This window comes from Hippoglossus stenolepis, chromosome 6, assembly GCF_022539355.2.
Source record: "Hippoglossus stenolepis isolate QCI-W04-F060 chromosome 6, HSTE1.2, whole genome shotgun sequence".
In the NCBI taxonomy this organism is placed as follows: Eukaryota; Metazoa; Chordata; class Actinopteri; order Pleuronectiformes; family Pleuronectidae; genus Hippoglossus; species Hippoglossus stenolepis.
The window spans coordinates 21,611,521-21,633,686 of record NC_061488.1 but is presented as its reverse complement, the minus strand read 5'-3'; the positions used below and the strand labels follow the sequence as shown (position 1 = coordinate 21,633,686).

General features: G+C 43.9%; 2 protein-coding genes across 2 annotated transcripts; one reads left to right on the top strand and one right to left on the bottom strand.

Moving 5' to 3' along the window:
• Window positions 1-636: 636 nt before the first annotated feature.
• znf341 (zinc finger protein 341) lies at window positions 637-9,876 on the bottom strand. Its single transcript, XM_035158376.2, has 16 exons — window positions 9,811-9,876; window positions 8,569-8,679; window positions 7,910-8,100; window positions 7,486-7,635; window positions 6,539-6,829; window positions 6,192-6,375; window positions 5,662-5,755; window positions 5,489-5,579; window positions 5,081-5,261; window positions 4,616-4,866; window positions 3,872-4,080; window positions 3,531-3,627; window positions 3,311-3,443; window positions 2,486-2,597; window positions 2,244-2,314; window positions 637-1,562 (listed from the first exon to the last, which is right to left on the bottom strand). The coding sequence occupies exons 1-16, from the start codon at window positions 9,839-9,841 to the stop codon at window positions 919-921; spliced, it is 2,841 nt and encodes a 946-aa protein (XP_035014267.2). The 5' UTR covers window positions 9,842-9,876; the 3' UTR covers window positions 637-918.
• A 553-nt stretch (window positions 9,877-10,429) lies between these two features.
• e2f1 (E2F transcription factor 1) lies at window positions 10,430-21,258 on the top strand. The gene is made up of 7 exons (XM_035160003.2): window positions 10,430-11,795; window positions 12,067-12,166; window positions 13,147-13,366; window positions 13,522-13,674; window positions 14,038-14,152; window positions 15,027-15,300; window positions 17,910-21,258. Exons 1-7 carry the CDS (start codon window positions 11,544-11,546, stop codon window positions 18,149-18,151), a joined length of 1,356 nt encoding a protein of 451 aa, XP_035015894.1. The 5' UTR covers window positions 10,430-11,543; the 3' UTR covers window positions 18,152-21,258.
• The last annotated feature ends 908 nt before the right edge of the window (window positions 21,259-22,166 follow it).

Here is a 22,166-nt window from a genome sequence, read left to right as displayed (position 1 = left end):
TCCAGGTAACCGGACCTGGAGAGTTTCTGTGAGACAAGGAAAATAATCCTCGTTCTTTTAGGAATAGCTTCATCAACCACAAAGAGCTCCTCCTCCTCAGCGTGGATTCAGCTGATGTAAAGATGTAACATTCAGTGATTCTCTAAATTCACACAGGATTATTACAGTTGTCTTGATATATTCTGTAGCCATTAAAATGCTTAACATGTTCACTTAAATGATCATAAATACAGTTGATGTTGCCTCATAATAGAAATACTGCACTGGGGTTGTATGCCTCCACAAACCAGTGCAGCTTCACATAAGGTCACTGTGACCTTTGACCACCAAAATCAAATCAGTTCATCCTTGAGTCCAAGAATGGGACATACAGACGGACAGTGCAAAATACATAATGCCTCCAGCCACTGGCCGTCATCAGCACAGAGGCATTAATAGACTTTATAAATGAATTATAACTATTAGAATTGTAATCTGATCTGGAATAATATGCAATAAACTACTAATGATGATGCATATTTGGATATAGCCCTTGTTTAGGGGTTTGGAGCGATTGATCATTCACAACAGTACAAGAGTCAGAGTGGAACTTTACCTAAAATAAATACATGTCACAAATATTCTTTCAGACACTAATGAACTTGAAATAATTTAATTTTTGCTTCATAAAAGTAGAGAACGACCACTTTTGTGCCAAAGAACATAGACGTGGTCAACTGGTTGTCTTGGCGATACAGATTTACAAGGTAACATATTCCACATGTTAACATAAAATAAGTAAAATTTCTGCATAAAGTTTAAATAGCGTTTTAATTTAAAACAAATCTTTTCCCAGACTCAGTTTTTATATTAAATAATGTAGAACTGTGTTTTTTGGATTGTCCGTGTCCAGGAAACGTTCAAAGACGATGCTTCAAACTACAAACACGGCTGCTGCAAACCGTTCTGTCCATTGCTCTGAATCTGCTCCAGTGCAACGCTGCCATGTTCCATTCCGTCATCTTCCTCCTCCTCTTCTCTTTCTGTCTGTGCTTCGATGGTGGTGAGAGACATGGCAGCCTGACAACCCTCGTCAGTCCTCTCCTCATCATCCTCCTCCTCCTCATCATCCTCATCCTCCTCCTCCTCCTCCTCCTCATCCTCCTCCTCCTCCTCATCGTGTCTTTCCACCTGCTCGTCGCTGTCCTTTAAGCTTCCATCTTCTTCCTCTTCTTCGTCGTCCTCGTCGTCGTCGTCGTCTTCGTCTCCCCCAGCATCGCCTGGCCTCTCCACATCTGTTAGGAACCCACTACACCTCCCATCATCCTCCTCGTCCTTCTCCTCCTCCATCGACGCTCCTCCGAGCTCGCCTCCCTCTGCCTCTCCGGCCCCTCCTTCGCTTCCTGTCCCGTTCCCCGCCGCCGGACATTTGTGATCCCTGTAGTAGCTGTGCCTGGTGAAGCCCTTGTTGCAGGTGGAGCATCTGAAGCGGTAGTTGTCGGTGTGGGACTGCTGGTGCTCGAGCATGTGAGCCCGGCGGCTGAACGCCTTTTGACAGAAGAGACACTTGTAGGGTTTGATACCTGGAGAAGAGGAGTTTATACGAATAAAGAGGGTTAACCTACACTGGAAAAGATTTTTTTTTTTGTACCTATTTCACACTATCAGGTTGATTCAACTCATGTAATGTAGGTTGTGTATGCGTTTTGCCTAAAACGGTTATAAAACTGCATTCACAGGTGTAAACTGGACTTGTGTTCCTGGAGTCAATGAGGCTACATCCATACAACAAGGTTTTCATTTGAAAACGCATCAACTCTTCTACATATAGGGCGTCCTCACTACTCCAGCTAAAACTGAAAAGTTGGAAAACACTGCTGGACCCATTTTAGTTTGAAAACTCCAGGAGATGTTTGGAAACAATGATGGAGACCCACAGAGCTGATTGGGTCTTTTCTTGTCATGATGCAGCGTATTCATCAGGCTCCTATCACATTTAACTGTTGTGCAGTTACATTTTGCATTCGATTTTTTGCCATTGCTACTCCTGGTTTGTAGCTTAGCTCTTTCTGCGAATAACCAAATATTTCCTGTTTACACTGGGATGCTCAGTGGTCATGTGATGTGCATTTGTAGGCTTGTTGGTATGGACACATATACAAAACGCTTGTGTAGACAGATCATTTTAGAATGTAGTAGTAGTAGTAGTAGTATGGATGTATCCTCTGTTTAAGTGTAAATAATTAGCAGCTTTATTCACTCACCAGAGTGTGACAGAATATGAGCTTTGAGTTTGTCTGGTCTGTTGAATTCTTTGGTGCAGCCAACATGTGTTCTGGTGAGAGAGCACAAACGTTAGTACGACATTTAATGGAAAAGCCTGTTATTAAAGTAAGACGGTCTGAAACAAGGAGGAGGAAAAGGCAGAACAGACAGATGTAGGAAAAGTTGAAAAAGGCGGAGAGAGGATTGAGTTAAACAAGAGCGACTGTTTCCGTGACTTCACCTGAAGGGACACTTGTATTTCTTGAAAGGTTCGTGGATGAGCATGTGTCGCTTCACTTTGTCCTTCCTGTTGAACGTGGCCTCACAGAGGGAGCACTTGTACGGCTTCTCACCTGGGAAATGGAGGAGATCTGCTGTGATGAATGATTTATACAGACACACTTAAGAATATCTGATGTACAAATGATGACAAACTGCGAAATTCATCAACTTACTATTATATTAATTATAAGTAAGTACAGTTTTCATATATTTTCACTTTTACTCTACTACATTTTTTACAAAGCATTACTTTACATGGTCAGTTTTTGTAATTCAAAAGTAATCAATCATGAGAGGGGAACTGGTCCCCTGATCCAATCAGAGTGAGAAGGTAACATTAGGCCCCGCCTCTCCATCAGTTGTGAGGAATAACTACTGTAAAATGGATTCGGAAGAGGCCGAGAATCAGGGATAATGCTGTAGTAGAGCTTTGCATTGGGGGGTAAGCTACACTGAGCAAGTACTTCAATACTTCAAGTGCATTTAAAAAACGTACTTCCTTTTACTGAAGTAGAGTGTCCATTTATTCATTTAAAGTAGAATGTTTGCGTACTTCCTCCACCACTGATTTTAACACTTGGTCCTTGTTACTGAGCAGAACTGACCTGAGCAGCCAATGAGGCCACAGTGTTTACACACACTAACACTAGTGTTACCTGCCAACACTTATCAACACACAATCTACTGCAATGTAACATTAAATATAGCAACACATCTGCCCCTGTTTGAGCTCAGTAACTAAGAAAATGTGTTCCTACAAATGAATGTGACGTTTATTTCAGACCTGAGTGAATACGAGTGTGGAGTTTGAGGTAGTGCTCCGTCTTGAAGGCCTTTTTACAGATCTGACACTTGAACCTCCCGCCAGCGCCGTGAGTGGGGAGGTGGCGTCGGAAGTACCTTTCACACGGAAACACCTGACGGCCGCAGAGAGAGCAGATCAGATCAGACACTACACTGGGATTTGTATAGTTTGTGTTTGTTCACATCAGTGTGTGTTGTACCTTCTGACAGTGTGGGCAGGGGAAGTTGTGTGAGGCGGTCATTAGATGTTGTTCCAGTGCCTCCTGGGTAGAATATCTGCTTTGACACTTCACACACCTGAGGTGAAAGACAAAAACAAAGAGAAGCGTGGTGGGTTTAGTTGAGATTAATAATGATTTATTGTAGCAACCGACCACATTCACATACAAACAGAACAGACATTTTTCGATAAAAGGTAAAGACAGCTGGGCGCGGTAGCTTTGAGTAGATGTTACTCCCCCAGGGGTAAAACGTGTGAATTCCCTGTGTTCTGCTATAACTGATATGGAATCAATAGTTATGGATGAGTGGTTGAGCTGACCTGTAGATGGTGGTTTCTTTGCGTGTGTTCTGCTGTGGGCAGAAGCAGTGGGAGTACTGGTGGACCCCCAGTTCAAACAGCGAGGGGAACACTTTGCTGCAGAGGTGGCAGCGGTAGGTCAGCTGCTCCTGGTGCGTCCTGATGTGCTCCAAGAACTGATCCAGCTTCTGGAAAGTCTGCGAGCAGGACTTTAACACGCACTTGTAAACCTGCAGGGAAGCAAACACAAAGTACAATTCACTGAACCAGTTTTTCCTGGATGTTTTCTGTCGTTTACTCCCACCAGTAACCAAGACATGTGTAATTCACTTTACTGCCCACCAGTTCAGAATGCCTACCCCCACCATGTACTTTTACACCTTCCTGTCGGCCACTGCTTTCTATACGACTGAAAGGAAACCTGCAGATACATGAAACGACTGAACTGGACATTTTCCAGACAATAACGATAATGAATGAGTTTAAGTGTATGAACATGTGGATGTGGGGACAGAGATCATCTGAAGTCAGCAGCTTCCTGTAGTTAACAGGCTGCTGTTTAGCACGCCCAGTGTAAGTGGTCACGTGACCTGCGTTTTCAGGCGTGTTAGTATGGACAGGGTTTAAAACTGATACAGAGCCAGAAACGCTTGTGTGGACAGATCATAGCAGTACAGATGTAACTATACAGTACATGACTGTCAGAAACAGAGGCAGCCTATTTACCCTCTGACCACTCGCCACAAACACCACACATGCACTCACCTGCTCCCCCTTGTGCAGGGTCAGGTGGGACTTGAGCTGGAAGTAGGTCTTGAACTTGCTGGCGCAGAACTGGCACTGGTAGGAGCTGTCAATCACCACGATCTGTTTGGTCTGAGCTTGGCACTGTTGGATCTGGTCGGACTGCGTCTGCATCTGAGCCTGAGTGTGCCCGTTCCGTGCCGCCTCCCCCCGGCAGCCCTCCGGATCGGCCCGGGCCTCAGGCACACTCTCCTCCAGATCCACTGGAGCTTCTGTGATCAATCATCGTATTGACATTGAGATGCTGGAGCCACAGATCTGACACAATCAGCTATAGCTGCTTCAGGAACTGTGTGTTTCAGGTTCATCCTCACTCATCATCCTTCATCTAATCTGAACTGTGTGATCGTGCTGAGAAGCTCCACAGCTTTTAGTGATTACCTCATCAATATAATGTTACACAGCGTATGATCTAACTGATGTTACCTGTTTGTGCCGCCTCTTCCTCTGCTTGTGTTTGACACGGCGTCTGTTGCTGAGGCCCCTCCTCCTCCTGCTCCCCTCGCTGCTGCTCCCCGCCCCTCTCCTGCTCACTGGACGACACCGGCACCACCTTCACTGTGACGGGTAACCTGGACACCGTGCTGGCCACGCCCATAGGCCACACCTGCAGGGGGAGGACAGCTTCTGTTACAGAGGAATCTCTTCATGGCTAATAATCAAAGTGTTTTCTAAACCAGATACTGCTGCATATTCTACTAAGTCAACAGCTGTGTCAGTGACAGTTCATTACATTTGAAAGGAGTGTATAACTCACACACTATACTGCAGGTATTCTTTCGGGTGTTCAGAATTAGTGCATGAGGTTAAAGAAATTCTAAGGGCTGTGCGAACCTTGTGTGTCTGCATGTGTTTCTTCACGTTCGACTTTTGGGCGAAGGCTCGGCCGCAGACGATGCACTGGAAGGGTTTCTCTCCGGTGTGGCTGGAAAAGGAAAATGATAATAAGTCACGAAGTCGTCACTAGAACACGGACGTCTGTTCTTAGATGTTGGCCAGTAACTCACCTTCTGATGTGCTGCTGAAGGTCAAAGTTTTTCGAGAAGATTTTGTCACAGAAGTTACACTTCAACTTCGGACCCTTTCCCTTCAGCTGCTCTGCTGTGGAGGGACATTTATTGACTGAATATGTGTCATGTGATCCTTTTCAAAATCATTGTCTTGATATGCAGTATCATTGATTAATAACTTTCAGTTTAAAACTGATCAGTATTTATTCATCTTGAATAGTTTTGACAGAAGTCAGAACAGAACAAACAAAATAATTCATTACTCTTTTGGTGGAAGCTGTGACACGAGCAGCAGTAGATTAAAAAAAATTGTATTGAGATGTGTTGAGTATTTTGGGCAGATTGAAGAAAATAAGATACTGAGATTTCAAGAATAAAGTCTTAACATTGCGAGAATAAAGTTGTGATTTAATGAGAAGGTTTTTTTTCTATCGTGATGCTTTTGTCTTTTGTCAAATGTAAGTTTAGGCAACAGAACCTGTGAACAGCTTTGGTGCAAAAGAACCATTATCAGTTCCCTCACAGACCTGTTGCTTCGTCGGGGCTCTTCTTGCAGCACCTGGGCCGTTTGGGAATGATGACCTTTTCAAAGTCGGCCAGCTCCGTCAGGTTGCTGGTGATGCTGCACGTCTTGGTTTTGGTGCACTGTTTGCCAGGGCTGTAGACGGGAGGGGTGGTGAATGACTGACTCTCTACACACTGACTGGGCACCTGGGGGATGGACACACACACACAAACACACTCTTTGTACTATATTGTTTTTAAACACATTTATTGTTTTAAATTGAATTCCTGCAGAACTTTTTACTTTTGATTTTCTTGTGCATGACAAGTAGTGTTGAGGGATGCAAAGCACACAGCCGACTTTACTCACTTGCACAGGATGGAAAGGCTGCAGACCCAGGGTGTGGATCTCTGCACCACCAACTCCGGCCATGTGAGGCAGTGTGCTGTACACCTGGACCACTGAGTTGCTGTGGCTCGCTGCGACTTGAGACGAGAGCGGCTGCTGGGCGGACTGGCCGGCCGGCAGCGGGTGGGCCGGTGTTTGGCCAGGGGGGAGCGGGTGGGAGGACTGAGGCTGTTGCTGCTGATGATGATGATGATGATGGTGGTGATGGTGCTGAAGGTAAGATACTCCAGCTGTGTGCATGCTCAGGTTACTCTGTGAAATAAACAGATTTGAAGAGAGATCAGCATTAGTGAATTATTTCAGATTTATTCTATATTCAGACTCAAAACGGACATTTTCAGTTAAATAGAAAGTAGGGCGGCACAATTCATGTTAAAGTCATATTGCGACTATTGTGGACAATATGGTGATATATGACACAAATTGTGTTTTGAGTATGAGTGCTTGGTTATTAAAGAAAATTCACAGATTACTTAACTTTTGTTCAAGTATATTTCTGAAAAATACTTCTCTTGAACTTAAACATACAAACTTATAAACTTCAAAAATGACTAAATAATAATCTCTTTCAAAATAAAGGCATTTACGTAAATGTCAGTATTTTAATAGAATAATTAAATGAAATTAATTAATTAATTAATTAAAAAACTTAAAAAGTGAGACATTTTGAATGCCCATACAAACAAGACCATGTGTAACACAGTGTAACAAAACATTTGTCATGCAGTTACAAATGAACAGTATTAGTACAGACTGTCTGTTTGTTCATAGGAGTGAACACTGAGTATAGAGCAGAGCGATGTTTGCAGAATGAGCTGTGAGGAGCGAGTGTGGTTCGTAGTGAGCGGACGTGTGACTGGTGCATTATAGGGTTAAAACAATGTGTAATGTCGCCCCCTGCTGTTTACCTGTATAGGCGTCTGCATGGTGGCCATGGGCTGGTCGATGGAGGTGAAGGCTGAGATGGCTGACATGAGAACGTCATCACTGACCAACACGTTGCCTTGGACCAGAGTGTGTGTTAGAGGCGAGGGAGGGACTGTGATGTAGGTGGAAATCTGGTGTATGAAAGAACAGTAATACACAAACATCGAATACAAGTTTAATGTCTTGATACTGAAACGATACAATCCAGTATATCTTCATTATTTATTTTCAGAGCACAGCGTCTTTAAGCAGCTTCAGCGACGACTTAGTTTTTAACTCTTTAGAAATTCTTGTTTTGATATTTTCTGTCACTATCGACATCTTTTCATTATTTGTTTCCTCTACCAGTTATTTATTTTTTGCCTTCACTAACTGATCCATGTAATGAAACATGTCTACCCTCACCTGTCTGTTGGGAGGGGTCTGTGGTCCAGAGCTGATTGAGGGGACGGCTGAGTAGGCGTTGGTGGAGGCCAAGGACACTGTGGACAGGGAGGGGGCGCTAGACTGGCACTGCTCCCTCTTGTGTGTCATGAAGGCTGGCAGAGAGTTGAACTGTTTCTTACACTTCCCGCACAGGAACACGTCCTCGTCGTCTGCAGTAAGGACAAACGCCGAGAGATTGAGGCCAACACAACAGGAAACGATGGAGATGGAGAGACACATCTACACTGCAATACAACGCAGTCATAACCTCCAGTATTTACATAAAGAATGTCAGTTTTGATAATATCCACCTATGGTCATGAGCTCTGGGGAGTGACCGAGAGAACAAGGTTGCAAATACAAGTGAGAAATGAGTTTTCTCTGTCGGGTGTCTGGGCTCAGCTTTAGAGATAGGGTGAGGAGTTCAGACATCCGGAAAGATCTCGGGGTAGGACCGCTGCTCCTCCATGTCGAAAGGGGACAGTTGAGGGGGTTTGGGCATCTAGTCAAGAGGCCTCCAGGGTGCCTTCCTTTGGAGGTTTACTGGGCACACCCAACCGTGAAGAGACCCTGGGATAGACCCAGAACTCTAATATTTGACCGTCTGATGTCACATATATTGTATTTGTTGCGCGTACCCATAGACTGGATGGTGGGCGTCCCTGAGACGTTCTGGTTGTTTTGGTCGGGAACTCCGCCTTGGCCGTCGAGCAGAGACTGGACCGCTAACACAGTCTGGTTGTCCATCCCTGAAGAGGACAAGGAAGAAGAAGATGATGATGGCGGAGGAACAGAGAAACCAACACACACAGGTCTGACGATATATAAGTGTAGTTAGGTCTCTTAAGGGACGGCTGTGGATCAGGAGACAGAGCTGTGAGTGGAGTGAGTGACATAGATGCACTGTGAATGAATGTGTCTGAGAATTGGTGAATAGCAAACATTGTACTGTAAAGCACAGTAAATATAAATATAAATACAGACCATTTACCATGTGAGGGTCTGTGTCAATGAACTAAGAGGGGAGATCAGTGTGTGACCCTGAAGATGATGGAGACACTGAATCTTGTTGAAGGACAAGAAAATGACATTGTGTGATTTAATTGAAGATTGTAAGTTTTGTATAAGGTCATGCAGTCACTGCGACTCTATAGTTATCTTGTAACACGAGAGGTCACCTGTGTCTTCTGAGCAGGGGCTTACTAGTTAAACCATTAAAAACAAAGAGTGATCTTGCATTTGAAACCATGACTCGGACATTATGGATTCCACTTGCGATTGAAATAACATCTGCAGTCTCATCAAAAAGAGGCTAAAAACTCATTTAATGCAAACTGGCCTTTGCCTAGTTTTCCAGATTTTTCTTCTTTCTTTTATGTGTGAGAAAATGTTTTGTCTGTTTCTTTTATTTGTGACCTGCTCTATGAAAGGTGCCATTTCAAATCGACTTGATTTATTAGTGAAAGAAAAAGAATAAGAAGGATGACTCAGGAGAATGAAAACAATGGGTCGCTGTGGATCCACACACTATATGTGTATTATACATATATAGTGTGTGTTACCTGATGCAGAGAAACATGGAGTGTGAACAGCAGGAGGAAGCGCACATCATGTCACTGCCTGACTGCGTCACACGATCATCGCAGTCTGTCCATAAGCTCTAACCCACAATCAAGAATCAATCTGTTGGTTTGTTTACAGTACAGACACCCTGCCTGCATGGGATGTTTTGATTGTTGTCCCTCATATTAACGGATTTACGCGGTTTGTGGTGAGTCTCCTGTGCACCAACATTGACCCGGTACATTGGCGTTGATTCAAATATACATTCAGGTTTGATTCTCGCTGCGGTGACGCGGTTAATAAGAAAACATTCCCACCTTCAAGCACTTCAAATATTGCCTGCGCCATCTTGTCGCTCTCCTGCTGCGCGATAGGCGCTCGATTAGCAGAGGCTGCCGATTCACGTGCACCGCCAATAGAACGTAAATATATCCAGCTGAGAGGAAACAACGATGAAGACGAGTAAAGCCACGAAGAAGACACTTCATCGATCGACATTCACAATACACAGCTGAGGGTGTGGAGATATGAACCAGCTGAACCTACACTGTGTTTGTCTGACGCCTCGACATAGAAGAACTGAAGTTACAGTTTCTCATATAAAAAAACCCATTTAAAACTAAAAAAGAACACAGTAAGATGTGGAGTAGCGTCAAGCTGTGTATTAATAACTTAACATAATCTAATGTAATAAAGCCCATGTCCATAGATGAAGTAAGTTAACAGAATGAAAATGATAGTAGTAATTCCAATTTAACCGTGTAACTTGAACGCATCTTTGAATCGACAACTCTGCGCTCGGTAGAGTAAATGACAAGCGTTTGCACCAATCACAGAGCGTCTCCGCAGCCCGGCGGAAGCTGCTGCTTTCTGCCCAATGGTAGCCCTCCAATAGGCACACGTGCCCGTTTCGCGGTAAAAAAGATTTCGCGCGAAAACCGTCCGAGCCTTGTTTAGATGTAGATCAGCTGGGACAATAACAACAATAACAGCCGAAAACGGGGTCGGGTCGGCGCTTGTCGGACGCGGACCACACCCGGTGTGAACAACCGAAGCACCGGCGGCTGCTCCCCGAGAGGATGCGTGTGTTTTCCGCCGCTTTATCTCCTGTTTGCTCCAGTTTTGTCGGACTGCTTCCTGCGTGCCCCAGACAAAACGAGGGGGTAGACGACCTGCGGCTAATAACTTTGCTAACATGCTAACCTGCCACACAACACCTGAGTAAACCGAGCCGTGGGCTCTCCGCTGGGCTGAGTGGCGCTTTCACACGCGAGCTCTCAACTGGACCTGTGAGACATGGCGACGGCTTGTGTACAGTAGCTATCTTACGTCGATAGCTCACTTCTGGAAAGCTGCGACAAAGTTTGACCAGCCTGTAAAATAAGCGGTCAGCGCACAGGACCCAGCCGGGAGCCGTACAGGTGTGACCCGGAGGCGGCTGCGGGTTGCGGGTGAACTTGTGTCGGTGTGTTGTTGGACAGTAGCTAGCTCGTTAGCCGGGCTGTGGTGGCTGTGAGGAGGGGACAGAGGGGCCGAGGCCTCGCGGCTCTACTGTACTGACAGATGAAAACAAAAGATTAGCACGCTAGCTGCTAACCTCCAGCGTTTATTACCCTCACGGCCAAAGAGCATCTCTTTACCCTGATAGTCACACGAGCCGCTGAGCCTCGAGGCGAAGGCTTAGTGTACATTTAGCAACACTATTTTATTTGCCTAATTTCCTGTTTGGCAGAACATCCTGTCTTTACTGTTACAACACAGACCTGATTTAGCACGTTTCCTGTAAGAGGGATAACTTTGTTGAAGTAGGTTATAATGTGTTTATAGGATGTTTTGTATGAACGGTAGCTGGGGCCCACAGAGAGGAAGCCACCTTGTATAGAGATGTTGGAGCTTCCTGTGATCACCTGCATGAAAACCTCCAGCAGCTTTCACCATCCTTCCCTAAATTCATAGAGCGCAGCCAATGCAAAGCGACGTGGATCCTCTGTCTAACCACCGCATCGCAGTTTGAGTCCAGCACAGGGGGCCACTCGGTGACGCCACTGCCATGTCAGAGACTCTGATCACGGGCCACACGTCCGAGGACCTGTTGGCCGACTTCGAGACGCTGCTGAACTCTGGCAGCATTGACCTGGGCGGGGACCACCAGATAGTGATCATCACCACCCCGGGCACTGAGGGGCTCCACCAGGCCATCGCCCCCACCAGCACAGGGGAGATCCTGCTGTTCGCCACACCCCAGGGCCCAGCTGATGTTGGGGTCCAGGACAAGAGGAGGCCGGCTCTGGGGAGGCCTCCGGTGAGGAGATGGGGTGGGGTGGGGGGGGGCGGAGGGCAGATGTGGGAGGAAGTGAGAGAATGAGAGGGGAAGTGGTGAAATGAGGTGTATATATGTATACATATATGCATAGCAGAATGCTTGGAAATGTTTACACGGAGCAGACCTGTACACGTCCGTCCACCTGTTGCTTATAGACATTTAGTTTTGCTCTTGGTTCATCATTATACTAACATGTAGTTTATAGTTATGCATGAGGTGTTTTGAAGTCTGTGCATTTGGATCTGTTTAGGTAAAGAGGAAGTTGGACCTGGATAGTGACCATCAGTATGTCAGCACCACTCGGGCGTCCATTGGCCAAGCACCACCCTCAACACCTGCCCCTCCCAGAGGTACACACACACACACACACACACACACACACACACACACACACACACACACACACACACACACACACACCAGAGTGTGGCTTGGGTCACAACCTTAACCTGACCAAACCTGAAAGAAAATAAGCTGACCCTTGACAGGTGTATTTTCTTTGTGTGTCTGCACCTGGCACGAATTGGATGTTTCCCCAATTACAGGCACGTAATGCACTTATTGTAAGTCGCTTTGGATAAAAGCGTCAGCTAAATGGAATGTAATGTAATGTAATTAGTCCACCCACCATGAATGAATACAATTTCATTCAATTTTTTGTACTAGTCCCAACAGCCTCGGGCCATGTATCCCCACTGTAACACACTCGCACAGCTCAACAGCTCTGTGAGTGAATGCTCCATCCATCCTCCATCCCTCCCTCCCCACTGACTTCTTTTAATTGTTGTCCAAACATAAGGTCAGAAATGTGAATGTTTGCTTTTTCGGGTTACACTGTACTTCATGCACCAAAAGGCAACAATGAGCTGGACATTAAAAGAGTGTAGTGCTAGCGATTCATTTCAGTATCAATTAATCTGTAGAATAAATCTTCAATTAATGGTCGATGGAGCTTTAGAAAACAGCTAAAAATAATAACTCCTAGAGCACATGGGGAAAATGAAGGAAAAATCGTATTTTTGCTTTAAAAAACAATAATTTTATTATTAAAGGAATTGGTGATTAATTTTCTTTTGATTGACTAATTGCTACAGCTTTAAAAAGTGTGTGGCATCACAATAATTAACTGACATAAGCAAAGACCTCTGGTCAGTTCACCAATGATGCGATGTAGTTTCTAATTAATCAGATTAGCACAGGTCATATAGCATATGTAACTGTCCTCTGTGAAAAGGCTTGTCGTGGTTCACTGAGACAGACCCGGGTCCAGTTGTTTAAAAACGTATCTGGAACAAAATAATCCTGATTTGGAAATCCCACAATTTTCCAGTTCCTCGAACTACAACGGAGAAGTCGCGGTATGACACTTCTTTGAATTTGACCACCAAGCGCTTTCTGAGCCTGTTGTCCCAGTCAGTTGACGGCGTGGTGGATCTGAACTGGGCCTCTCAGGTCCTGGACGTCCAGAAGAGACGCATCTACGACATAACCAACGTCCTGGAGGGAATCCAGCTCATCTCCAAGAAATCCAAGAACAACATCCAATGGCTGTGAGTGTAAAACAAGCCTGTTATTTAAAAATAATGCTACGGTGAGGCAGCTGAAGAAGAGATAATTATGTTCACACCAAAGTCCTGTATTGCTACGATAAAATACTGCGGCTGGTATTTGTGTTTAGAGTTTTCTGTGCCCTCTTCACCTGCAGTGGCAACCGAATCGATGCAACGTTGGTTTCCCGCCATAAGGAGTTGCAGCAGGAGGTGTGTGACCTCACTGAGGCCGAGGAGCAGCTGGACCAGCTTATTTCCAAATGCAACCTGCAGCTCCGGCTGCTCACAGAGGACCCACAGAACAAGAAATATCCTTTTGATCTCGATGACCCATGATGGGATGAATGGAACGTGATTTCAGCAGCACCAGTGAAGCCTGATCGAATGTCCCGGGGTCATAAACGTTTTTACCCAAAGGTCTCTGGTCCAATCCACGGCAGTCCAGACAAATCTGTCACTGAAAGAAAGAGGTGGACATTGTACTTGAGTTAGGGACTCAAAGTTTACCAGCCACGATGGAATCGTAGCTGCTCAGTGACGAGTAGAGGAGGCTGGTCTGCCAGTGTTGTGTTCTGTTGTGTCTGTTCTTGTTCATATATTTAGCCTTGGACAACATCTTAGTTTTCTCATTCCCTTGCAGCTGTGTTGTCCTTAACTGTTGTGTTCATCACGTTGGGCTATGTGCGCTGCCAGGACTTGAGGAAGTCATTTGATTCCCCAGACCAGCTGGTGATGGTGATCAGAGCTCCACCTGAGACCCAGATGCAAGTTTCAGAACCCAGCGAGGTACGGGCCTAATAAAAGTTTAACCCATTGAGACCTATGGCTACGCTCACACGGCGGGCTCAGGTGGCCAGAATCTAGCCAGGGCTTGCACTGTGAACATCCTCTTAGATGCTGAGTAGAAACACACGCAAAAACCTAAGTGTTGTCTGAAAACAACACCTAAAACCTGAGGGTTTTATGAAGAGCAGACAGAATTGCCAATGTTTACAAAAACTTTTAACTTCCCGGCCTTTGAAGCAGATAGTGATTAGAAATTCAAAACACATTTGATACTGTAAACATTTGGCTTTAATTGAAAGTCATTACATTTCCCCTATACTTTGTAAATTGTGTTTTTAAAAAACCAACAAACCCAGCATATTCAGGGAGATCCCCCTTTCCTTTCAAACATGTCTCGTACCGACTGAGTCTTAGTCAGTGGATCTGCAGGAACATCATCTGGGTCTCAATCTCCTTCATTGTTGTTTTCATTTTCAGCGTTCTGCTGTACTCTGCTGAAATATTGCTCCCCTTGATAAGTTTGCCAAACTATGTCTAAAACACTACTTTGAAAACATTTTTGCCCACTAAAAGCGCTAAAAAACTACATTTCCCATTATGCATTTCACCTTTCCCCACACGTATTTCAGTGAATCCCGATGCATTTCATCAATCACATGTCTTTCAAATGATGATACCATATAAAATGCAAACACATCTCATCCAGCTTCAAACAGAGAAGCACTCAAACATCGCTCTTAGTCATAAAGGTGTATACACTCGTATAGAGCATCAGGTCTGAATGGGTTAAATCACACTCATATTTATTTAAATATATTTGTTTCGAGATTATGAGGTTTTGACTTGACGGTGTGTGTTTGTCAACATCCCTCAGGGTTACCAGGTGTCACTGAAGAGCACGCACGGTCCAATCGACGTCTTCCTCTGTCCAGACGACAGCTCTGGCGTGTGTAGCCCTATGACAGGAAGTAGTCCCACAAAACCCAACGCTGACCCCTCCCTGGTCCCGCCTCACACACAACCCACAGACCAATCCCTATCCACAAACTCTCTGGAGGTGGGTTTATCGTCCCCAGTGTCGACGTCTTCCACAGTGACAGCAGTCTCCCAGCAGGACCCCTCATCACTGGTGTTAGGTGGAGACACGGGTGAGTATTCACATTTTTCCGTGACATGCACAAGGCAGCGGGAGATTCTCTGCTCAGACACGTCCACAACAGTAACCAATTATCTGCGGGATTCAGGTGAGGTGTGGGGTGGTGCTGAGGCCTGATGCATGGAAGCATGTGTAAACAAAAATAGGACAAGAATAGAACCCTGTGGTACCTCACACGTCAGTGGAGATGACGATGAATTATGATTACCAATAGAGGCACAACATTCTCTATCTGACTTAAACCATTTAAGGTCAGCTCGTAATATATCAACACAATGATTTAATCTATTGAGAAGGATGTTTTGATCGACAGTGTAACTAGCGGCACTGAGAATGAGCAGCAGTAAAATATAGCTCTCACCAGTGTCAGAACTCATCAGTAAATCATCTGTGTCCTTAATGACAGCTGTTTCAATACTGTCGCTTGTGAACCCAGACTAGAACTAGCTTAGTAGAATATGAGAATGTTGAATCACAGATGGGTGTGGGTGTTGGCTAAATCTTAAAGGGGACATAGCATGCCCATTTTACCACAAGTTGATATGGTTCCTTGGGGTCTTAATGAAATGTCTGTAACATACTTTGGTCAAAATACCACAAGGATCATATAAAACAGCACCCTTTTTACCCTGTATAAAACAGCCCTCCACAGAGCGACCTGTTTTGAGTGCCTGTTCCTTTAAATGCTAATGAGCCAGCTCCCCTCTCCCCCCATGATTTTAAACGATATAAATTACATATTTTATATGATATAAATTATCAAATATGCATCCCATACTTTGTATTCCCCTTGTTGTCCTGGAGTTTTAATTTTCCCAATCACATAATTAAATGTCCCCCTCTGCCCATCCACTACAAGCACACAAGCAGACAGGCAGAGAGAGAAAGAGGGGGGGGCTATGAAGACCATCATTTACCCCCGAACCCCGACATTCAATGGGTACAACAACAAGCGGAGAAAGCAGAATCGCGGGCTGACCTTATATATACAGTCTATGGGGCTGACCAGCGGAGAAATGCACGTCCCGTGTGAACAGCCAGGCGGCTGCGCGCTTGAGAACGGCGCTGCGCTGCCTGGCGCGGTCTTCCACACTGCCAGCTGTGTGGAAGACTTCCGCAGTGTTCAGCTCTACTATGCGCGGGTTACAGTAGTTACGCCGGGTTACAGTAGTTACGCCGGGTACAGTAGTTTCGCCGGGTTACAGTAGTTACGCGGGGTACACGGGACGCGGAAGTGCCGCTGCGAGGCAGCGCAGCGCCGTTCTCAGCGCGCAGCCGCCTGGCTGTTCACGGGACGAGCATTTCTCCGCTGGTCAGCCCCATAGACTGTATATATAAGGTCAGCCCGCGATTCTGCTTTCTCCGCTTGTTGTTGTACCCGTTGAATGTCGGGGTTCGGGGGTTACAGTAGCGCTGAACACTGCGGAAGTCCTCCACACTGCTGCTGTGTGGCGCTGACACAAATTCCAGCTCACGCACGGGAGAACGAGCGGTCGCTCCCGAGCAGCTGCTGCAGCCTCCCAGTCCCAAGCATCCAGACAAATGCCACATGTGAGTGAATCGCAGGCTGACCAGCGGAGAAATGCTCGTCCCGTGTGAACAGCCCGGCTGCGTGCTTGGGAACGGCGCTGCGCTGCCTCGCAGCCTCCGGTGTAAACCCGGAAGTAACGAGTGTGGGGGGACGGGGGGTGGGGTGGGCCAAGACCATGTAGGGAGACTTCCAGTTCCTTGTTACGAAACAATACCCAGGAAGCGCAATCGAGTCGCTCAAGCATGACGTTTCTGACTTAGAGGAACTATAACAAAACGCGCGAGTGTTTTTTCCCCAGAGTTTTTGGGTTGGTAGACATGCCAGATACCCACATTAACCTGTAGAAGCACTAACAAAGTGGAATTTGCATGCTATGTCCCCTTTAATGTCACAGGCCATAATGCAATACGGGTATTACTAATATTCTTAAGAAGGCTTTTGTTTTGTTCTTGTTGTAAGTGTTGAAGCCATGAAGGTGACACACCTGACTTGAAAGCAGTAACATCTCTGCTCTCCCTGGTATGACATGTCAAAATGTCTGCTGTGAAAAAGGCCTTAATGAAAATAATCTCTCATTTGTACCTTTTGAAATACAAAACCAGAAGGGCGATCACAGAGCTTTAAAGAAAGTGAAAAGAAAATTCCTGGCTCTGTCAATTTATCCAGATCACTCTAAAATGTAAAGGGTTATTCCTCCGGTCATGCACCACTACTCTACAGATTCCCATGACATTTTGTGGAAGGGTAGGTCATGCCCCACCTGCAGTTTTTGCAAACTAACAAACTCAGTTGAAAACATTACTTCTTTGGCGCAAGTAATGAAGACGATGAACTTAATAAATCTGTTATTTACTGAAATAACTAATTGATTGGTTTGGACTGAAGGACAAGTTGAGTAAACATAAAAAAATCTGTGGCCAATTTATTATCTTAAATCATTTTGGTTTGATGAAATATTAGGTTTAGCACTGCACACGACCAGTCCCATCTGTGGAGTCATTGGTATAGTTGTATAAATATATGTATACGTACATATATGCATATTTTTCACATCTTACTTTGTGTGACAGAATCGCTACTGGGAGGTGATCCGTTCTCCAGCCTCGGAGACATGCCCGACTTTGACCTCTCACCCCTCTCTTCCTCGGACTTCCTGAACGGAGAAGGCCTCCCTCTCCCATTGGACGGTTTCATCAACCTGTCCCCCCCTCACAGTCATGATTACCATTTTGGTCTGGAGGACCACGAAGGCATCAGTGAACTGTTTGACTGTGACTTCGGTGACCTGTCACAGGTTTTGGGGGACAGTTAGATGAAAAAGGAGGAGGAGAAACGTGGCGAAATAATTCAAAATTTAGGACATTATCCTCTGTCCCCTGCGGCTTCTAAAGGAAGGATGGAAACCAACCTTTTATGGATGAATATTTGTAAAAAAAAAATGAATGTTAATGTTTTAATTGTGGGGGGAACGGAAATAATTTGCACAGCAATTGCCTGTGATCCCTAAAATTACACAATCTTGAAGTCCCCCAAATTATGCAGCACATTATTAGCAGTTCTCTTTGGCCATTTAAACATTTTAGACCAAGACTTCAGCTTTAGAATAGCTATTTAAATTATTTATATGAATGTTATTTTGATACTTTGTACCAAGTGAGGTTTTTGTTGTTATTGATAGTGTTTTATCCAAGTGGATTGTGCAGGTGTTTGTGTATGATTGAGTATGGATTCATTCGGGCTGGTTTCCTTAACACGAATTAACTACAACTCATAAGGCTGGTTTCTTACACGGCTGCGCCTGGTGTGTTTTCAGTGGGAAAAGTTTGCATCCCACAGCTTTAGACTGTTTTTAATAAACAAAAAAAATATTTTGTGTGTGAAACACTGCAATCCTGAAAAACTGGATCCACTAACGTCTCTGTAACTGACAGTTAAATCCCAGGCCCAAGATTTCCACAGTCTCTCTGTAATAAATGACTGATGGTCTCGTTCCATTCTGCCTTCGGTGGATTTGAACTCATTTACAGTGGGCTAAACGCTCACTTAGAGCTAAGATGCTTTTGGAGAACTGGACCTCTCAATCCTTCTACATGTAAATGCTTACATTACGTTTTCAACAGTGGTAATTTTACTTCATTAGAAACCTTTCACGTTGCCTCAATCAAAAGCCATTTTAGAGAATCAAAACAACAATGTTTGACAAATAATTAGGTCCTGTAGGATAAATAAGGAATTAATATTCATGTGTAGGAAACCAGGTGATGATAGACTGCTGCAGTTATGCTAGCGGGTAAAAACTAATACTGAATATATTGTTCTCTATTAGTTAGCTAGGCGTTTAGCCATAGTCTCAGGTGTTCAGAGCAGAGCAAAGTCTTAAATCAAATGTTTGTGATGCAACATGAGAGTGACCGTTTTAGATGTTTCATGGGTGATGCGTAGGTTGACAGTAGATTTTCACAGGTTTAGAAAATGTATGACGTGGGTGATCAGTTCAGGAAGTTAATATTCATGCCTTAAGTCATCATCCCATATACGAAGTAAAGGGATGCACATCTTGTCTTGGCCCCAAAACAATCAATTCCTCCTTGTTTTCCTGCTGCAGTGGAATCAGGTGTCATCTCCACATGCCACAACACACCCTGGTTGTGTTTCTGTTAAAACCACATTTAAAATTTAGCAGCAATAACCGATGTTTTTACATCAGTGTCAGATGGAAAACTGTCCTGCTACATGTTGTGTGTTGTAGTTAGAAATGTCTGCATCAAACGTTTTCTTGTTCTGAGTTATGTAAGCTAACATGTTTTTTTGTGTTCCTTGTGTATAGGGTTTTAATGTGTGCTGGTTTATGTGTGTGGAAAAAACTAATTGTTTTGTTTAATTTCATATTTATTTAAAAAAAAGAATTAATAGAAAAAAATGGTACAAAAATTTTTCATTAATTTTCTGGCAGGAAGGGACTGAACCCCCACACTGAAACTTGTTAAATCCAAACAAGTTGTGCTTTTGTAAATGTGTCTATAGTGGTGAGAAGAAGTATTTTGTTTGTAATGTAGCTTCTCTTTAGTCGCACATTTATTTTTCCTGCTCGTGGGGAAAGGAAATTACTGTCTTACCTTATGTTCATTTGCAACCTTTGATTTGGATCATGATGCCAAAAAATCGATGTCCTCTTCATTTACGGCCTTCTCAGTCAGACCAGTTCAAATCATAAATATTGCAGGTTCGGGCTACATAGCTATTCTAAGGTTGTACAGGGATTATCATGTAGCCTGTGTGTGCCTCAGACTGTCGTGTGAAAAACTTGTAACCAGTCAACCGTTTTTATTTCTTTTGTTTTAATCTTCAGATCTGTGGAAACGTAAAGGTGCTATATGAATGTTTTTGCCATCGCTTCATGGCTAACATTAGCATTAGTAGCTGTTTATTTACCAATCTGCTGATATCGCTGCAAGTTCATCATCAAACTTCATCCCTTTCCATTGTGATCCATTGTGATGGAAAGGGATGAGTCCAGTCCAGATGCTTTTATTTCCTTCTTTTATTGAAGTTATCATGCTAACAGGCTAGCTCCAGCCGGGTCAGCCAACAGTCTGGAGGCAAAAAACACTTGCATATAGCACCTTTTAAAATCCAGCAAACAATTTCAATACGATCTGCCAGATTTCCAGCTGACAGGGTTGGCACAAGCCACTGAAATGTTCTTAGAATTGATCTTTTTATTTCTGTCTGGCCTCCATTAGCGGCTGAGCTGTTCAACGTTGTTCGCCAAAAGTGAGCAGTTTAGGTCGTCCTGTGTGGAAGTCGTGCCATGTTCTGGTTCTCTGCAGGACAAATGCAGTGCCTTGTTAGGGTTAAATATCAATTATTCATTAAATGTTGAATCAGGGTTTGTTTTCTGTGCGATCTTGGCAAAAAAATGCAGTGTTTCGGGGTTATATATTTTTTTGTGTGTTTGCGTTTGGGGAAAAAAAATCAAGTCAGCATTGCACCTGGGTTGAAATCAAATCACGTTCAGTCCGAATGACCAGAAGGCCAGCTGGATTTTAGGAAATAATGTGTCCGAGTTTTAAGGAATCATGAAATACAACATTTGATCCAGACTGTATAACATTGTCAACACCTATAAAAGGTGTTCATTTTATAAGGTGTATGTCCATTTGTTGGACACAGAAATGTCAAAATGAAAGTGAATTGACTCCAACCCTGATATAGTCAAAGTGCTTTTAAGGGAAACTGTGGCTTATCCAGCAACTTAAAAATCAACCACATTTTTTGTTCACAAATGTTTATTTGTTGATACATTCTGGGTTTAGAAAAAATACAGGTTTGTACTTGTCAATTATTAATAGCCTCCAATATGCCCTTTTGTATCACCCTTTCTTTGACAAAAATAAAAAGTTAACTATTTTGATTCAACTATTTGCTTGTCTTTCTGTAATACAAAAAAGAAACACCTATGTGTCACTGCAAATTATCCAGCAATTTTCGAAATGAAGGACTGACACTAAACGATATCAAAGCTAGAAATAACTGGACAAAATGCATTTCGAGGTTTTTGCTCGTTTTCCAGCCGTGTTTGTCATAGAGAAGTGAAAAGTACCTCACCTATGCAGCTAGAGGGAGCTATCTTTATTAAAGATAGAAAACCAGCTGAGAAACCCAACCAGTCGTTCATCGAATAGTAAATGATCTGTTTTTATTCAGCACTTTCTTAGTCTTGATGAATATTCAAAGCGATTTGCCATTCACCCGTTCACATTCATTCAGTGCGTCTATGTGCAGCACTTTCTCTATGACACATCAATCACACACTGCCTATCATAGAGCATGTTTGGGTCATTATTTCCAATTGGATCTAATTCTTGGTCAGTTAATTGAGTGTCGTGGGTAAGAGCTAATATAGTATAACGCATCAGGGTCGTCTTAAAACTCTTATAAAGAATACAAATGATATGGCCAACATTGTAATTTCATAATGACAAAATGTGTTGTAAAGTTGGTTTAAGGAGCTTTTTGTAAGGGTAACTTTCCATTTGAGACAAACCATGTTGCACATTTATGGCTTAATAATTGTTGAATCCATTGTTCATCGGCCTTGACTTGCAACTGTGGGTCACAGAAGAAAAATGTAATTTTCTGGATCAAAGCCAACAAGAAGACAGCCTGGTATGTATGTATGGGTGGTTCCTAGCAGTCATTCTCTTAGCCACTTCAGTTTTCCAGAGAAATGTGTTTTTAGGGCGTGTGAATGAATATAAAGGAAGAAATTGTGACGCTTTCCGTTTTCAAATTTCAATGTTGTCAATCCTTAACTCCGTCACCTG

Excerpts from the sequence above, each read along its gene's own strand:
- e2f1 (XM_035160003.2), top strand. The coding sequence starts at position 11,544 with ATGTCAGAGACTCTGATCACGGGCCACACGTCCGAGGACCTGTTGGCC. Across the intron at positions 12,167-13,146 it reads AACACCTGCCCCTCCCAGAG|TTCCTCGAACTACAACGGAG; the intron begins GTACACACACAC and ends ACAATTTTCCAG. Across the intron at positions 13,367-13,521 it reads AAGAACAACATCCAATGGCT|TGGCAACCGAATCGATGCAA; the intron begins GTGAGTGTAAAA and ends CTTCACCTGCAG.
- znf341 (XM_035158376.2), bottom strand. The coding sequence starts at position 9,841 with ATGGCGCAGGCAATATTTGAAGTGCTTGAAG. Across the intron at positions 5,262-5,488 it reads AACACATGCAGACACACAAG|GTGTGGCCTATGGGCGTGGC; the intron begins GTTCGCACAGCC and ends CTCCCCCTGCAG. Across the intron at positions 3,444-3,530 it reads CCTGCCCACACTGTCAGAAG|GTGTTTCCGTGTGAAAGGTA; the intron begins GTACAACACACA and ends TGCGGCCGTCAG.